Source organism: Podarcis raffonei, chromosome 9 (assembly GCF_027172205.1).
Source record: "Podarcis raffonei isolate rPodRaf1 chromosome 9, rPodRaf1.pri, whole genome shotgun sequence".
NCBI lineage: Eukaryota > Metazoa > Chordata > Lepidosauria > Squamata > Lacertidae > Podarcis > Podarcis raffonei.
This window is the reverse complement of record NC_070610.1, coordinates 24,815,672-24,829,351: the sequence shown is the minus strand read 5'-3', so window position 1 is coordinate 24,829,351 and position 13,680 is coordinate 24,815,672. Positions and strand designations below refer to the sequence as shown.

Genomic DNA, 13,680 nt, shown 5'->3' with positions numbered 1-13,680 from the left:
TCCGGGTCATGTGGCCAGCCTGACTAAGCCGCTTCTGGCGAACCAGAGCAGCGCATGGAAACGCCGTTTACCTTCCTGCCGAAGCAGTACCTATTTATCTACTTGCACTTTGACATGCTTTCGAACTGCTAGGTTGGCAGGAACAGGGACCGAGCAACGGGAGCTCACTCTGTCACGGGGATTCGAACTGCCGACCTTTTGATCGGCAAGTCCTAGGCTCTGTGGTTTAACCCACAGCACTACCCGCGTCTTAGTAAGGGTGTTAGCAGGTCACAAAAAGAGAAGATGGACTCTAATTTAGCTCCTGTTTTCTTCCAAGGGAGAAAACAGTGTACAACTGCGTGTAACCAGTGAGACTAATAGGTACGTGACTGATAAGGAATAGGTGAAGAAATATCTAGCTACCATAAGTGAGCTGACCACAAGCCAGCAGTGCAATGTGGCTGCAAAAAAAGAAGTGCCTATTTAGTCTTATTTAATAGAAGTTTCCAACGTACAGGAAATAGTAGTTCCACGTTACTCTGCACTAGTCATAACTCAGCTGCCATACTGTGTCGAGTTCTGGGCATCACAATTTAAGGAGGATGTAGATAAACTGGAATGGGTTCAGAGGAGGGCAATGAAGATGGTCAGCAAAGTAAGTCCTCTAAGGGAAGGCTTAAGGATCTGTAGATGTTTAGCCTAAAAGAAGGCAAGACTGAAGGAACACAAAAAAGCCCTCTTCAGATACTTGGAAGGGCTGTCACTGTAGCAAGAGGACAAATGCTTATTCTTGCTTGTCCCAGAGGGCAGGACTAGATCTAATGGACTTGAGTAACATGGGCAGGTTGATTGTGGTTGGACATTAGGAAAATAACGAGCAGCAATGAGACCAGATAACAGGGGGGGAGTGATGAGTTCTCCTTCCCAGGAGGTTCTTTAAGCCGAGGCTGGGCAGCCATCTGTTTGGGAAACTCTAGCTCTGGATTTCCTGCATTGAGCAGGTGGTTGGGCTAGACGGCCTACAACAAGACCCTCCACTCCAACTCCAATTCTATGGTCATACGAATTTAGGTATAGATACAGGGATTGATCCTACTGGGTCCCAATATCTCACTTCCTCCCTGCATAGAAATCTGGAGTAGCTTTTATAATAAGTGCATCACTATGCTGCAAATTTGTGTCCATTATGCAGTTTATAAATGGCACAGAGCTGGGGGCGCAGGCTGAACCTCAGACGTTTTTGCTCATCCCAAGAAAACAAGATTATTATTTTTAAAAGCCATTGCTTTCCTCTCCTACCATAGTTAACCACAACAAAAAGCCTCCAACTATCTGATATTGGGGGGGGGGAGTTTACGTGTCGGAAAAAGGGGGTGCCTGCTTGACAAGTTTTCCAGGTTCCCTGTGATTGCCGTAGGATGCACATAAATCTCACAGGTGTGAAAAAAAATTCCCCCTAGGCATCCGTCTCAGTTATTGGGTGGGGGGGGGGGTATATTAATCCGAATTGCAAAATCCAGAGTAGCAGCTGCATTAGACTGCAAACTTACAAAGCCAACGAAAGCTTGCAGCGCCTTAAAAGGCAGCCAAACCCATGCAGACTTTATTATTATGCAATAATAAATCTGTTGATTTTTTTTTTAGCATCTGCTGCTGTTTCCTGCAAACGCACCCCAGACCCTGCAATGCAAAAAGCTTATTTGGGCCTAGGGGTCGCTTTCTCTGGACACTTTTGGGCATCCTAAATAACGTCCATGGAAGTGGGCGCGAACCAGCACACGGAGATAACTCTTGTTATCCAAGCCCCCGTTTAAGTTGTTACCTCAGCAAAAGCGCGGCAACGGGAACAGGAGGCCGGTGGAGGGGGTGGGCCTGCCGTCGGAAGACGAGAAGGGGATTCCCTCAGAGATGTCGGCTGAAAGAGAGACCTGACCTGTCGGTGTCATATTATTTTTCTCTTCCCTGAGGGGAAAGAAGCGCACAGCAGCCGGCCGGGGCAACCCCGCCGCTATAAATAGCGGGAGCGAAGCTGAGATGTCAGATTCCCGGGGCCTCAGCGCTTCCCCCGCGCAATGGAAAGTCTGAGGTAAAAAATAATAATGAAAAATGTCGCCGTAAAAATAGAGCGCCCGGGGACGCCGGCGCCGCTGAGGGAAGAAGCCTCGCTCCAGTCACGGCCCTCGGGAATCCATGTAGAGGCAGGCTTTTTCTCCGGGTGCCGAAAGAGGCCCTATTTCCCTGCCAAAGCCTGCCGTCGAGTTTTGCTTCACGTGAGGACAGGAGGCATCCAGGGAGAGCAGCCATATTTCTCTCTCCTCGCCCTCCACCGCCGCGCCTTCTGGGGAATTGAACAACTGCGAGATAGGAAACTTTCCACATAACTTTTTAATTTATTTTTAAAGCTTCGCATGCTTCATTTCTGCCCGTCAAAGCCCACCAAAGTGACTCCTGTAAGGTTGCCATATTAACCCGTCCCCCCGCCCGCTAGTGAAACTCTTTCCTTTCACGATCACCACCACATGGTTTGTAATCTAATGGATTTCATGAGCCATGAGGATTCCATGAGGTCACCAAGTGCCTACCCAGTTGCCCTGTTGTCTGGTAGGTGAAACAGGGTGGCCAGACCTTTTTTTTTTTTAATATTGCTTTATGGTAGTTTACTGCTACTTCCTCGTTTTTCTGCATTTGCAAAATCCAAAAGGAAACGTCTCCAAAGGTAAATGTAACTCAGCAATTAGGTTTTTACTCTTCTATTCTCTTTTTTTTAATGCAACAAGTTTTTAGGAATCCCGCCACGCTCGCCTGTTTTTAAGGGGAAGTGCCTTTGTTCAGGTTTTGCATGTCTTCTCTTTCCATAATTGCCTCGATATAAAGTTTCAATTTGGAACAAAAATAAAGGCATGTAAGCAAGACTAAACTGAAGAGGGGTTATGCCCAAAATAGATGCGGAGAAATGTTGAGAGGATGTATGTGTTATTGGGGACACATAAGCGTTGTATAAATAATAAACTTACTAAAATGTAATTTCTCAACAATCAGCTGAGAAACACGGTCAGAAACGCTTGCATCTTTTCATAACCTTAGAAAGGAAGAAATAATTATGTTACTGAGAACAAGCTCATGTTCAGTCATTCAGCATCAATATCTAACAAAATGTAGAGTATCTATAAGTTATTGTTGATTTGAGACTAAAGACATCATGCTAAATTTGAAAATTTCCCCCTCCTCTCCCCTCAACTCTGATTTAAGGGTAATTTTAAACTAGACCCAGTTCAGAGTTATTTCTAGACATTCAAGTATGTGGAATTTCTATGAACCTGTACAACTGACTAGAAACAGAAATTCTTGTTAATTGTTTTAACTTGTATTAGGACAGCTTCAGATACAAATATTTTAACTAATATGTTATTGCCTGTGCCTTGTTAAGCTTTTTGATACTATGGCAAAACATACATTAAAAAATGTGCATGTATCATCAATATTCAGCTGATATTCCCAAGTACATGGGTATCTTAGTTACTGCAGTATTGTACACAACAATAATAATCTGTGGTCATAAATGTTTTTGTCTATTTTAGTTACCACTGTAATTAAGCAGCTTCCATTTCTTCCTTTCCTCCTTTTTACAATGACGACTGCTTTTGGAGAAAATCAGGATTCATTATAGACATTTAATTCTCCATTATAGGTTGAGTCGTGTAATGGGATTCCCCTTCAAATGTTTGTTGGGATGGTACCAAAAGGGAACTGCACACCAAAGATATTTTCTCTTCCTGGAATCACTGATGTGTAATTCCCTTACTGGCATTATTCCAACTACATACTTGTACAGGAATTCCATGCTGCCAGGAATGAGAAAACATATGTGAATGGGTCCTAATTTAGGCTTCAAGTAGACTATTGCATCCTCTGGAGAATAGAAGGCATAAGAAGATTCGGTTATTCTGCACCAGTTAATTTATTTCTTTTGCTGTTTCCCCTACAGAAATTAAAGTTGAGTATTAGGCCTTACAGAATGAGAACCCTTTCAAAGTCTTGTCAGATACCTACATACCAGAGAACCAAATTTACTGTGGGGACCCAATACCCCAATTAAAAATAATCCTTCACACATTAACAGTATTTAATATTTTTGTGATTTAGCAAAGTTAATTGGAACAGTTGTCACTCTCCTTCAAACCCAAATGGTAGTAGCCACAGCACTGGGGGGGTGTGTGTGTGAAGTCCAGCGTCATCAGTCATCAGATTGATCATTTGACTGGAGAGGGGACCACAACTCCTCTACTCAGAGGGTTGTGTTTGTACCTTTGTGTGTATGTGTGAATAGGAGGATGCGGTGGGGGGTGGCCACAACTACTTTTGCATACTTGCTGCTGGCATGTAGCTATTGGAGTGTTAGCCAAGAGGGAATACAGTCCTCTAGACAAAAAAGTTAGCTACCCCTACCTTCTGACATGCCTTATTTGAACATAATTATCTGCTTAATTTCTGCATACTCTGCAAGTGTTGCCAGGTTACAATCCATATACTAATGCCATACATTTTGTCTCTGCCCTCCTTTTGTGTTGTGTTTTTTCGATAGTAAGCCTATAGGCACGGACTGTTTTGTTTTTAATCATGGCACTGTACAGCTGGAAGGGATCCCAAGGGTCATCAAGTCAACCCCCCTGCAATTCAAGCACCACAACTAAAGAATCCCTGACAGATAGCCATCCAACCCCTGCTTAAAAACCTCCATTGGAGTGTTCAGCACCTTTTGAAGTAGTCCGTTCCACTGCTAAACAGCTCTTACTGTCAGAAAGTTCTTCCTAATGTTTAGTCAGAATCTCCTTTATTATAATTTGAGATCGTTTGTTTGGTTCCTACCCTCTGGAACAAGAGAAAACAAGCTTGCTCCATCTTCCATATCACGGCCCTTTACATATTTGTTGTTATCATGTTACCTTTCAGACTCCTCATTGCCCACCTCCAGTCCACAGGGGTCTCACCTGTTCTCCAAGAATTCTGAAAGCTTATAGACGAGTTCTGACACAACACAAGTTCTTTTAACATCCTTGGGTGCAGTTCATCAGGCCCTGGATTTGAATCCATTTAAAGTAGCGAGGTGATCCATTACCACCTCTCTTTTTTATACTTATATCTTGGGCTGCAGCTCCCTCCCTGCATCATTTATTCTTTTATCACCAGGTTGGGCATTGCTTTCCTTTTGTGTAAAGTTTGGAAGTAAAGTAAATGTTGAGCAGTTCCTCCTCCTTTCTGTCGCCCAATAGCATTTCTCCATCTTCTCCACGCACAGGATCTACTTTCCTGTTCTTTCTCTCGTTTCGAAGATGGCCAAAGAAAGTGTTTAAATTATTTTTATCAAATTATATACAAAGAAAAAATTCAGATGGCCTTTCCTAATGTGGAAACAGTCTTGTGGCTATTTCTTAGCTTTATGGTCACTAACAGCTCGGGAGAGGAGTTTTTCAAGACTAAATGAATTAAGGGCCACGATGTCTCAAGAGAGGTTGTCTGCATTGAGCATTCTGTACATTGAAAGTGACAAATTTAGACAAAAATTTTTTGATGACGTTTTGGATGATTTTGCTATAAGGAAGGCTAGGGAAAAAACATTTTTAGTCTTACTGTATTACTTCTTAATATGTTTTTAAAAACTGTTTAATGAAAACATAAAGTAGATTCTAAAAGTGCCACACTGTCAGGTAATCGTGATCATATTATTTACATTTCCCAGGCAATATAATTTGTAAACTAGTTTTTTTTAAAAAAGAATAACATTACAACTTCATTTTCCTAAAAATTAATGCTTATTCCACAAAAGGTTTACAAAGTTCTGTTATTGCAAAAGTTTTTCAGTGTTAATTTTAACATTTATGCATTTTTTAAAATCACCGTGGCGCTGTGGGTTAAACCACAGAGCCTAGGACTTGCCGATCAGAAGGTTGGCCATTCGAATCCCCGTGACGGGGTGAGCTCCCGTTGCTTGGTCCCTGTTGCTCGGTCCCTGCTCCTGCCAACCTAGCAGTTCAAAAGCACGTCAAAGTGCAAGTAGATAAATAGGTACCATTCCGGCAGGAAGGTAAACGGCGTTTCCGTGTGCTGCTCTGGTTCGCCAGAAGCAGCTTAGTCATGCTGGCCACATGTACGCTGGCTCTCTCGGCCAATAAAGCGAGATGAGCGCCACAACCCCAGAGTTGGTCACGACTGGACCTAATGGTCAGGGATCCCTTTACCTTTACCTATTTGACAATAACATCTTACGTCCTTTAGAGGAGAAATTGTGAATTGCAGAATTTTAAATACCTGTCTTCATCCTTGGCTTCACTCAATTTTGTTTATAACGTTCTTCCATTTTCTTCCAGTTGTGAGGGTGGGGGATTGGGAGGGGCCTCACAAATGGAGTAGCCTAGGGCCTCTCGTCATTTAAATTCAGGCCTGCAAAAAGCCTAATAGAATGCTCCACCTAGCCCATATTTCCCAGTGGTTTTTCAATTCTGTAGCTCTTTAACTGCTGTGGCCGTTTCGTCAAAGAATATTGCTCTGTTCCAAAATCCACTGTTTTCTGGACTTAAGGGCTCTCTTGTAAACTATGTCTGTCTGGAGAGTTGTATGTATATAAGCATTCATAGGGGCTGCAAAGCCTGAACTCAATTGAGCAGATCCTATCAGCTCTTGGTTGTGGGGCAGATCGTATCAGCACTATTTTATTTGTAGTAAGAATATTTTGCTGCTCTAGTTAACAACAGTTGTCCTTGTTTCCAAACTTGAAGCATCTTCTATTTTGGTATATCATTGATTTAATCAGTCTATTCTTGTATGTATATTTGTGGTTATTGTCTTACTGCCTCTGTTGGTTGATCCAAATGTCTCAGGCAGTTGCATTCAGGGAGAGTTCTCTGTTCAGTGGGGCTATGGTTTGCATTTGTTGGTTTACAGCAGGCTGGGGAACCTGATCAGAAAGTCTGTTTTCTTGCACTTCTCTTCTCATTCAGGGACTTCGGATAAGTGAATTTTTTAATAGCAGTTCTGGTCTTGCTGGTCCTTCAGCTTCATCTGAAGTATTGCATCTGTCAGCTTTCCAAGATGGGTCTGGATTTGCAGCCCCAAGTCCAGCACTTCACTAGCTGTCACAGATGTGTCTGCTGCCTTGTTCGATCTATCTCTTATGGAGGCCTCCAGTGGTTTTAGAGCCTTCTCCAATCTTTAAGCAAATCATGTGCAAACTTTTTAATTTGCTTAGTTAGTTCACCTGTCACTATATACTTCACTGAACTGGAGACTAGATGATAATCTCACATGTTTTGCACCAGAACTGCCAGTTGCTGATCATTGCCCTTACATTTTCTTAATTCTCTTAATCTCAGCAGTTTATAAAAGGTTAACTGTTTACACATCTGTTTATATTTTTTAAATGAAATACTTGAAATGAATGGAATTATTAATAACAGATGTAAAGATAACAATAGCAGTATGTGAAAACCAGCTTGTCATATGGAATTTCCACAGCTATTTTCAACTGTACAAAGACATATTTCTTGTATAATTTATCAACATGGTACTAATTACATTCTCATAACAAACATAACATGTTGTTTATAAATGAGGACTTACTTATTGAAATGATGATTTAGGAAACAGCAACATTTTGGGACAGCTGCTTTCTGTGATTTTGCTAATGCCAAAAGTGAAAATATACTTTGTCCCTTTTAGAAATATCTGCCATTTTCTGTGCTTTTACAATTTGTAAGGTTTTTCTTAAATAAAGAGTGGACAGAATTATTCTTATGTTCCACATAATGAAAAAAAGTGGAACAACATCGCCAAGTAGGCTATTATATCCAGGTTATACTTTAGGATTTTAGTTTACATACAACAGCATGCAATACTGCATATGCAGCCTGAGGCAATGATTAGAGATGCACATTCTCATCAGTATTGCAATGCAGATGGAAGTGTGCGCCCCCCCCATGCAGTAAAAATAACACCTGGACACCTCAAATCACCATGCATTTATCTCTTTTTTTCTATTGATATATATATATATATTTATTTCAAGCTTAAAAGTTACGTTTTGTTACTCAACACTTATATTAAGTTCTACATATTAATGACTTCCCACTCACTGATCATCAATGCTTATATTCAATATTATAGACAATGGCATTTTATAATTCCACCATATCCAGTTTCATCCTCTTTAACAGGTTTCTCAATATGTTCTGCTATTTTTTCTTAATATTCAAACCCTGCTGTGGACTTCACCTATGGAAAATAATTTTTTTAAGGGTTTCCAGTCCTCTTTAAAGGATTCTGTTTATTGTGTCTCTTATCAGTGCCGTCAGTTTTGCCATCTCTGTATATTCCAAGGTTTTCACCAGCCATTCTTCTTTTGAGGGTATTCTCTCATCCTTCTGTGCATAGAGATTCCTTACCACAGTGGTTACATAGATAAATACAGTTTAAGCTTTCTTTGGAATTTCACTTTCCAGTATCCCCAGCAGGAAGGCTTTCTTGAGAAAGATCAGTTTGAATTTTTTCCCTATTATATATCATGACCCTAAAGGCCGTGGCCTCCATGCAGGTCAGCCTCATGTGATACAATGACCTCTTTCAATTCTTACATTTCCAACACTTGTTTGATACATTCTTCTACAATCGAGCTAGCTTCTTTGGTGTTAAATACCACCTGTACATCATCTTTCAAGCTATAACATGTTGTAAATTTCATACATGTTTTCCGAAGCTTTTCGCAGGTAGCAATAACTATATTGTGTCCAACATCTTTTGCCCACTTAATCATTTTTTTTATGTTCACCTATTGGTGATATCCATAGGTGTTTTTTTGTGTTCCAGAAGATCTTTATTCCTCCTCCACACCCCCAACAGACTCCTCCTTATATAATGATTAAGAAAGTCTTTATGTACTTTGACTTTGTCATGCCACAAATAGGAATGCCACCCATAAGGTAAAGGTAAAGGTACCCCTGCCCGTACGGGCCAGTCTTGACAGACTCTAGGGTTGTGCGCTCATCACACTCTAGACGCCGGGAGCCAGCGCTGTCCGCAGACACTTCCGGGTCACGTGGCCAGCGTGACAAGCTGCATCTGGCGAGCCAGCGCAGCACACGGAACGCCGTTTACCTTCCCGCTAGTAAGCGGTCCCTATTTATCCACTTGCACCCGGGGGTGCTTTCGAACTGCTAGGTTGGCAGGCGCTGGGACTGAGCGACGGGAGCGCACCCCGCCACGGGGATTCGAACCGCCGACCTTTCGATCGGCAAGTCCTAGGCGCTGAGGCTTTTACCCACAGCGCCACCTGCATCCCCTGCCACCGCCACCCATATCTTCTATCAATTCCTCCCAAATCCAGTAATCTAATCTTCATTAATGTTACCCACTCTTTTAACCAAGTTAAACATGCTGTTTCATGATGCAATTTTAAATTTGGTAAAGCTAAGCCTTCTCTTTCTTTTACATCTGTTAAATTATTGAAACTTATTATTGGTCTCTTCCTTTGTCAAATAATTGTAGTAATGTCTGTTTGCCATTGTTCAAAACATATTACTGAATTGATTACTGCCACGGTCTGAAAGAGGAACAACATTTTAGGTAATACATTCTTCTTTACCACCGAAATTCTACCCATGAGTGACAGATGCATTCTTCTCCATTTCTGTAAATCCACTTTAACAGTATTCCATATTTTCACAGAATTGTTTTGAAACAACATTGCATTTTTGTCAACCAGACCAGGCTCACAAGGAAATCGGTCTTAATATCTTGCTTCCATACACATACTGCTCCCTCAGTATAGTCTCCCTCATGTTGTACTCATGGCTTTGGAATTCACACTATTTTCAGAACTATTTCACCCCTAAATATTAGCCACATTTATTATATAGGTTATTAATAAAAATGATATCCTGTAATTGGATTTGTTTAAAAAATGAAAAAATTGGAGTAGTCTTTTAACTCTGCATTACGTTTTATAATGCAACAGAGAAAATAATGGAACTTCTGTTCCAAGTTATTTCTTTCTATCTGAGCATTTTGCCTTTACTCATTTTTTTAAAGCAAATGTTTAATGCAAGGATTAATGCTTGTCCATCATAGATATTTCAGTTCATAAGAATGCCAAAGAACAAAAATAATTTATCCTATGTGGTTTTTACTGAAGCTATACAACAATGTTTGAAATTTAAGAAAGCAACAGCAGAGTTTACTAAGCCCTAATATTCACTAATAACTATGTTGAGCTTCTGATTATCCTTTCCAATTCTTCAAGGAAGACTCCAATACAATTCTTGTCATTCATTCACTGTTTCCATTGTAATGGACAAACCAAAACAATGAAATCGTCTTCAAAACCTGGGCTAAATCCACACATTCTAAATCAACAGAACCACATGAAGCCTTGTTGTGAGGACAAGATAGCAAGTTGATTTACTGGACTGGGAGAAATGCCCAGATTTCGTGGGTGGTAAGGAGGAGGGGAATAGTATTAGGTTAGAGAAGAGGAATTGGTTTTTAAGGATGAAGGAATACTCACTTCCCAGGTTTGGTTGGTGGATGGCTGGAGTCTGTGAAAACCACTGTATATACATTAGAATGAACTATGTAACTTGAGTCAGTATTGTTGACTTTTATAAGAGTCTTTTATATTGGTTTATGAGAGATATTGTCCTTATTACATAGAATTTGTCTCCCAAAGAAGGCCTCCTTATATTGGGCATTGTTTTGGCAGTGGGTAAATGTGCCCTCTTTTTATCCCATCGTTGTTTGCCTCCAGCTAGTACAAAATAAATTTGTTTTAATGTTCTTGTTGTTCCTGCGTCAGAAATTGTATAATTTGAGGAGTTGTATTCAGCAGAGACCCCACATCTGGGATTAATAATCTTGCTATTCTAATAAACACCTTGTAAAAGGTTGAGCATTTGCCCTACAATCCTAGGAAAAACAAAAAATATAGACTCTTTTTAAAAAGAAAAATGTATTTTATATTAGCACTTCTAAATCTTTTAGGACAGCTATTTGGCTTTTGAGCCCCTCAATATATAGATTTTTTGTGTTTCCAGAAAAATATTTTCCCTCTCACAGCCTTCAAAGCATTCCAGACATGCGTTTCCTTATAAGAGCATGTTGTCCAATCATCGCAAATGCATCATAAATTATTTAATAAATATATTCTGTTGAGTATACCATATTTTTCGCCCCATAAGACACACTTTTCCCCCTCCAAAAATGAAGGGGAAATGTGTGTGCGTCTTATGGGGCGAATGCAGGCTTTTGCTGAAGCCTGGAGAGCGAGAGGCGTCGGTGCGCACCAACCCCTCTCGCTCTCCAGGCTTCAGGAAGCTATCTGCAAGCCTCGCACGCCCGGCGGGAGGTCCCACCGGGCGTGCAAGGTTTGCGGCCGGCAGCCTGCTGCGGAGCACGCCCGGTGCTTCGGGCAGATGTCCGCAAGCCTCGCGCGCCCGCCGGGAGGTCCCGCCGGGCTCGCAAGGCTTGCAGGCAGCAGCCTGTTCTGGGGGCTGGGGTCGGAGGAATTTCGGGCTTCCCCCGTGCCAGCCCCGCGCCTGGGGGGGAAATAATTTTTTTTCTTTATTTCCCCCCCCAAATCTAGGTGCGTCCTATGGGGCGGTGCGTCCTATAGGGCGAAAAATACGGTATTTTGCTTTAGTGTCACTATTATGTCATGGAGTAGCCATACTTAGATGCAACTTTTATGTTAGAAATTTAAAAACTAGCCTTCTCTGTGTTTCAGGTCCCTGTAACAGATGAAGATAACATGGAGGATGGTTGCTCTCAGAAACTTGTCTCTGCCAAGTACCTTCGACTCTTGTTGCTAATATTGATTCCATGCATTTGTGCTCTTATACTTTTGCTGGTGATCCTTCTTACATTTGTGGGTAAGTACTACATTCATATGCAAGGACAAAAAGATCAGTGCAACAAACCTTGTTAGTAATTTAACTTAATAATGTAAAGTAGCACCGATAGCATTCGGTGTACTTTAAGAGAAAAGATGTTCAGTTATTAATTTCTTCTCTTGGTAGGCAAGAGGAATACGGCATTAATAGTTGTATGGTGAGCATATTTTGGGGTTTCATATCTCTGACCCATGGGTCACTTGATAACCACCTATGCTTGCAGTAAGGTCTGAGCTTTAATGTTCATGAGAATCCTGCATTAAAGTTCATCAACCTGAGAAGGTAGCCCAATTAGGAGAAGGAAAGGTCTGATCCTAAATCTCCACTTCCTTGTGGGAAAACTTTGGGAGAAGAAAAGGCTAAGGAGTAAACCCTACACAAATCTGGAGTGGAGACCCTAAGACGGTTGGATGGTGTCTGCTACGCCTCTTTCTGGCAACTCCTGCAGTCAAGCTGGTGCCAAACGTATTTGGATCACGTCAGCAAGGCCAAAGGAGCGTGTGTCTTGTTTTCAGGGCTCAGCCCAGGAGATGATTTGCAGTAAAACATTTTTATAGCCTCTGCATTTTTTGTTTAGATGAGCAAAAGAATCCTCCATTGCCGGGGGTTGGACTGGATGACCCTTGTGGTCCCTTCCAACTCTGATTCTATGATTGGTGGGCGTTACAGTATTGTCTGATAACTGAGTCTAGGGATCCGTCTTTAAATAGAGAACAGACTGAAGGGAGTTAAGATCAAGTAAGCTAACAAAGTAGAAACATGATATTCAAAGTGTATTTCTAGGAATAAAATAATCCAAACCCAAGGTTCGCTGGGATGAGGGAGTTTTGATTTGACATGTGCTGGGCTTTCCCAGCTGAGTCAGGGCTGAGCTGGGTCTATGATGGCATAAATCCCACACCCTGTCTCAGACTGTGGAACTTAAGCTGATGTAACTTATACGGGTGTAAGTCCCCAAAGGGGGGGGGGTGTTCAGGGGGCCTGATATGAGTTGGGTGGGGCAATGAGAATCCTATTCCAACACCTTTCAGCTTAGTCATGTGATTTAGCAACCCAATGGAACTTAGACAACAGAAAAGGTGGTGTAAATCCAATTCTTCCTACACAGAGTTTGGAATAGGAGTAATTTATGTTGGATTTCTGTAGTTAGGAGAGCTCTGCAACTAAAAAAAACTTTATACTTTTGTTACTTTTATTACTCACATCGACACATTTATTTTATGCAGGCTGTCTTGTTGGCTCATACATTAAAAGAAAGATAGGAAGAATTTAGTAAATACATATGAACAAGTAATTAATAGCTCATGCTTTTAGAAATAAATTACACAGTTTTAGAAATAAAGATAATGACCATGGGATCAAGTAGTGTGCTGTGGTGAGATTGTTGTTAAGAAATCCTCAATACAGTTGAAATTTCTTTACAAATAAAACATATGCTGTAAGTCTATGAGAAGCTGGCATGACTAAAATACACATAACCCCATTTGTATTTTTTATGTTGATCACACATTTTCATGTAATATGCATAGTAGATACTTATAAGGACAAAGCATTTGTGGGTTAAAAACAGAACCTGCTTGCCCCAGAGGAATCACACAGGGCCCTGTTTTCTAGGGTTGTGCATCTGCTCCAGACAAATCTTGGATTCCAGTAAGAATTATGCTGATTCATGCCGATCTAGTATTTGTCTGGACTGGGTCAAGGTGGTCCTAGATCCCCCTGGTTCGGATCCCCCTAGAGTGATCTTGAGCTGTCAGAAGGGGAT

General features: G+C 41.2%; 1 protein-coding gene across 5 annotated transcripts in view; it reads left to right on the top strand.

Moving 5' to 3' along the window:
* The window catches only part of CORIN (corin, serine peptidase), a 136,392-nt gene that overhangs the window by 27,119 nt on the left and 95,593 nt on the right, over window positions 1-13,680 (top strand). For 4 of the 5 annotated variants that reach the window (XM_053403571.1, XM_053403570.1, XM_053403573.1 and 1 more), the window contains one exon: window positions 11,750-11,894. In XM_053403571.1, the coding sequence (XP_053259546.1) occupies window positions 11,774-11,894 (121 nt within the window). In that variant the 5' untranslated portion in view covers window positions 11,750-11,773. Of the gene's footprint in view, window positions 1-1,841; window positions 2,069-11,749; window positions 11,895-13,680 lie in introns of those variants that run through there. The other variant, XM_053403572.1, reaches the window with a different exon arrangement.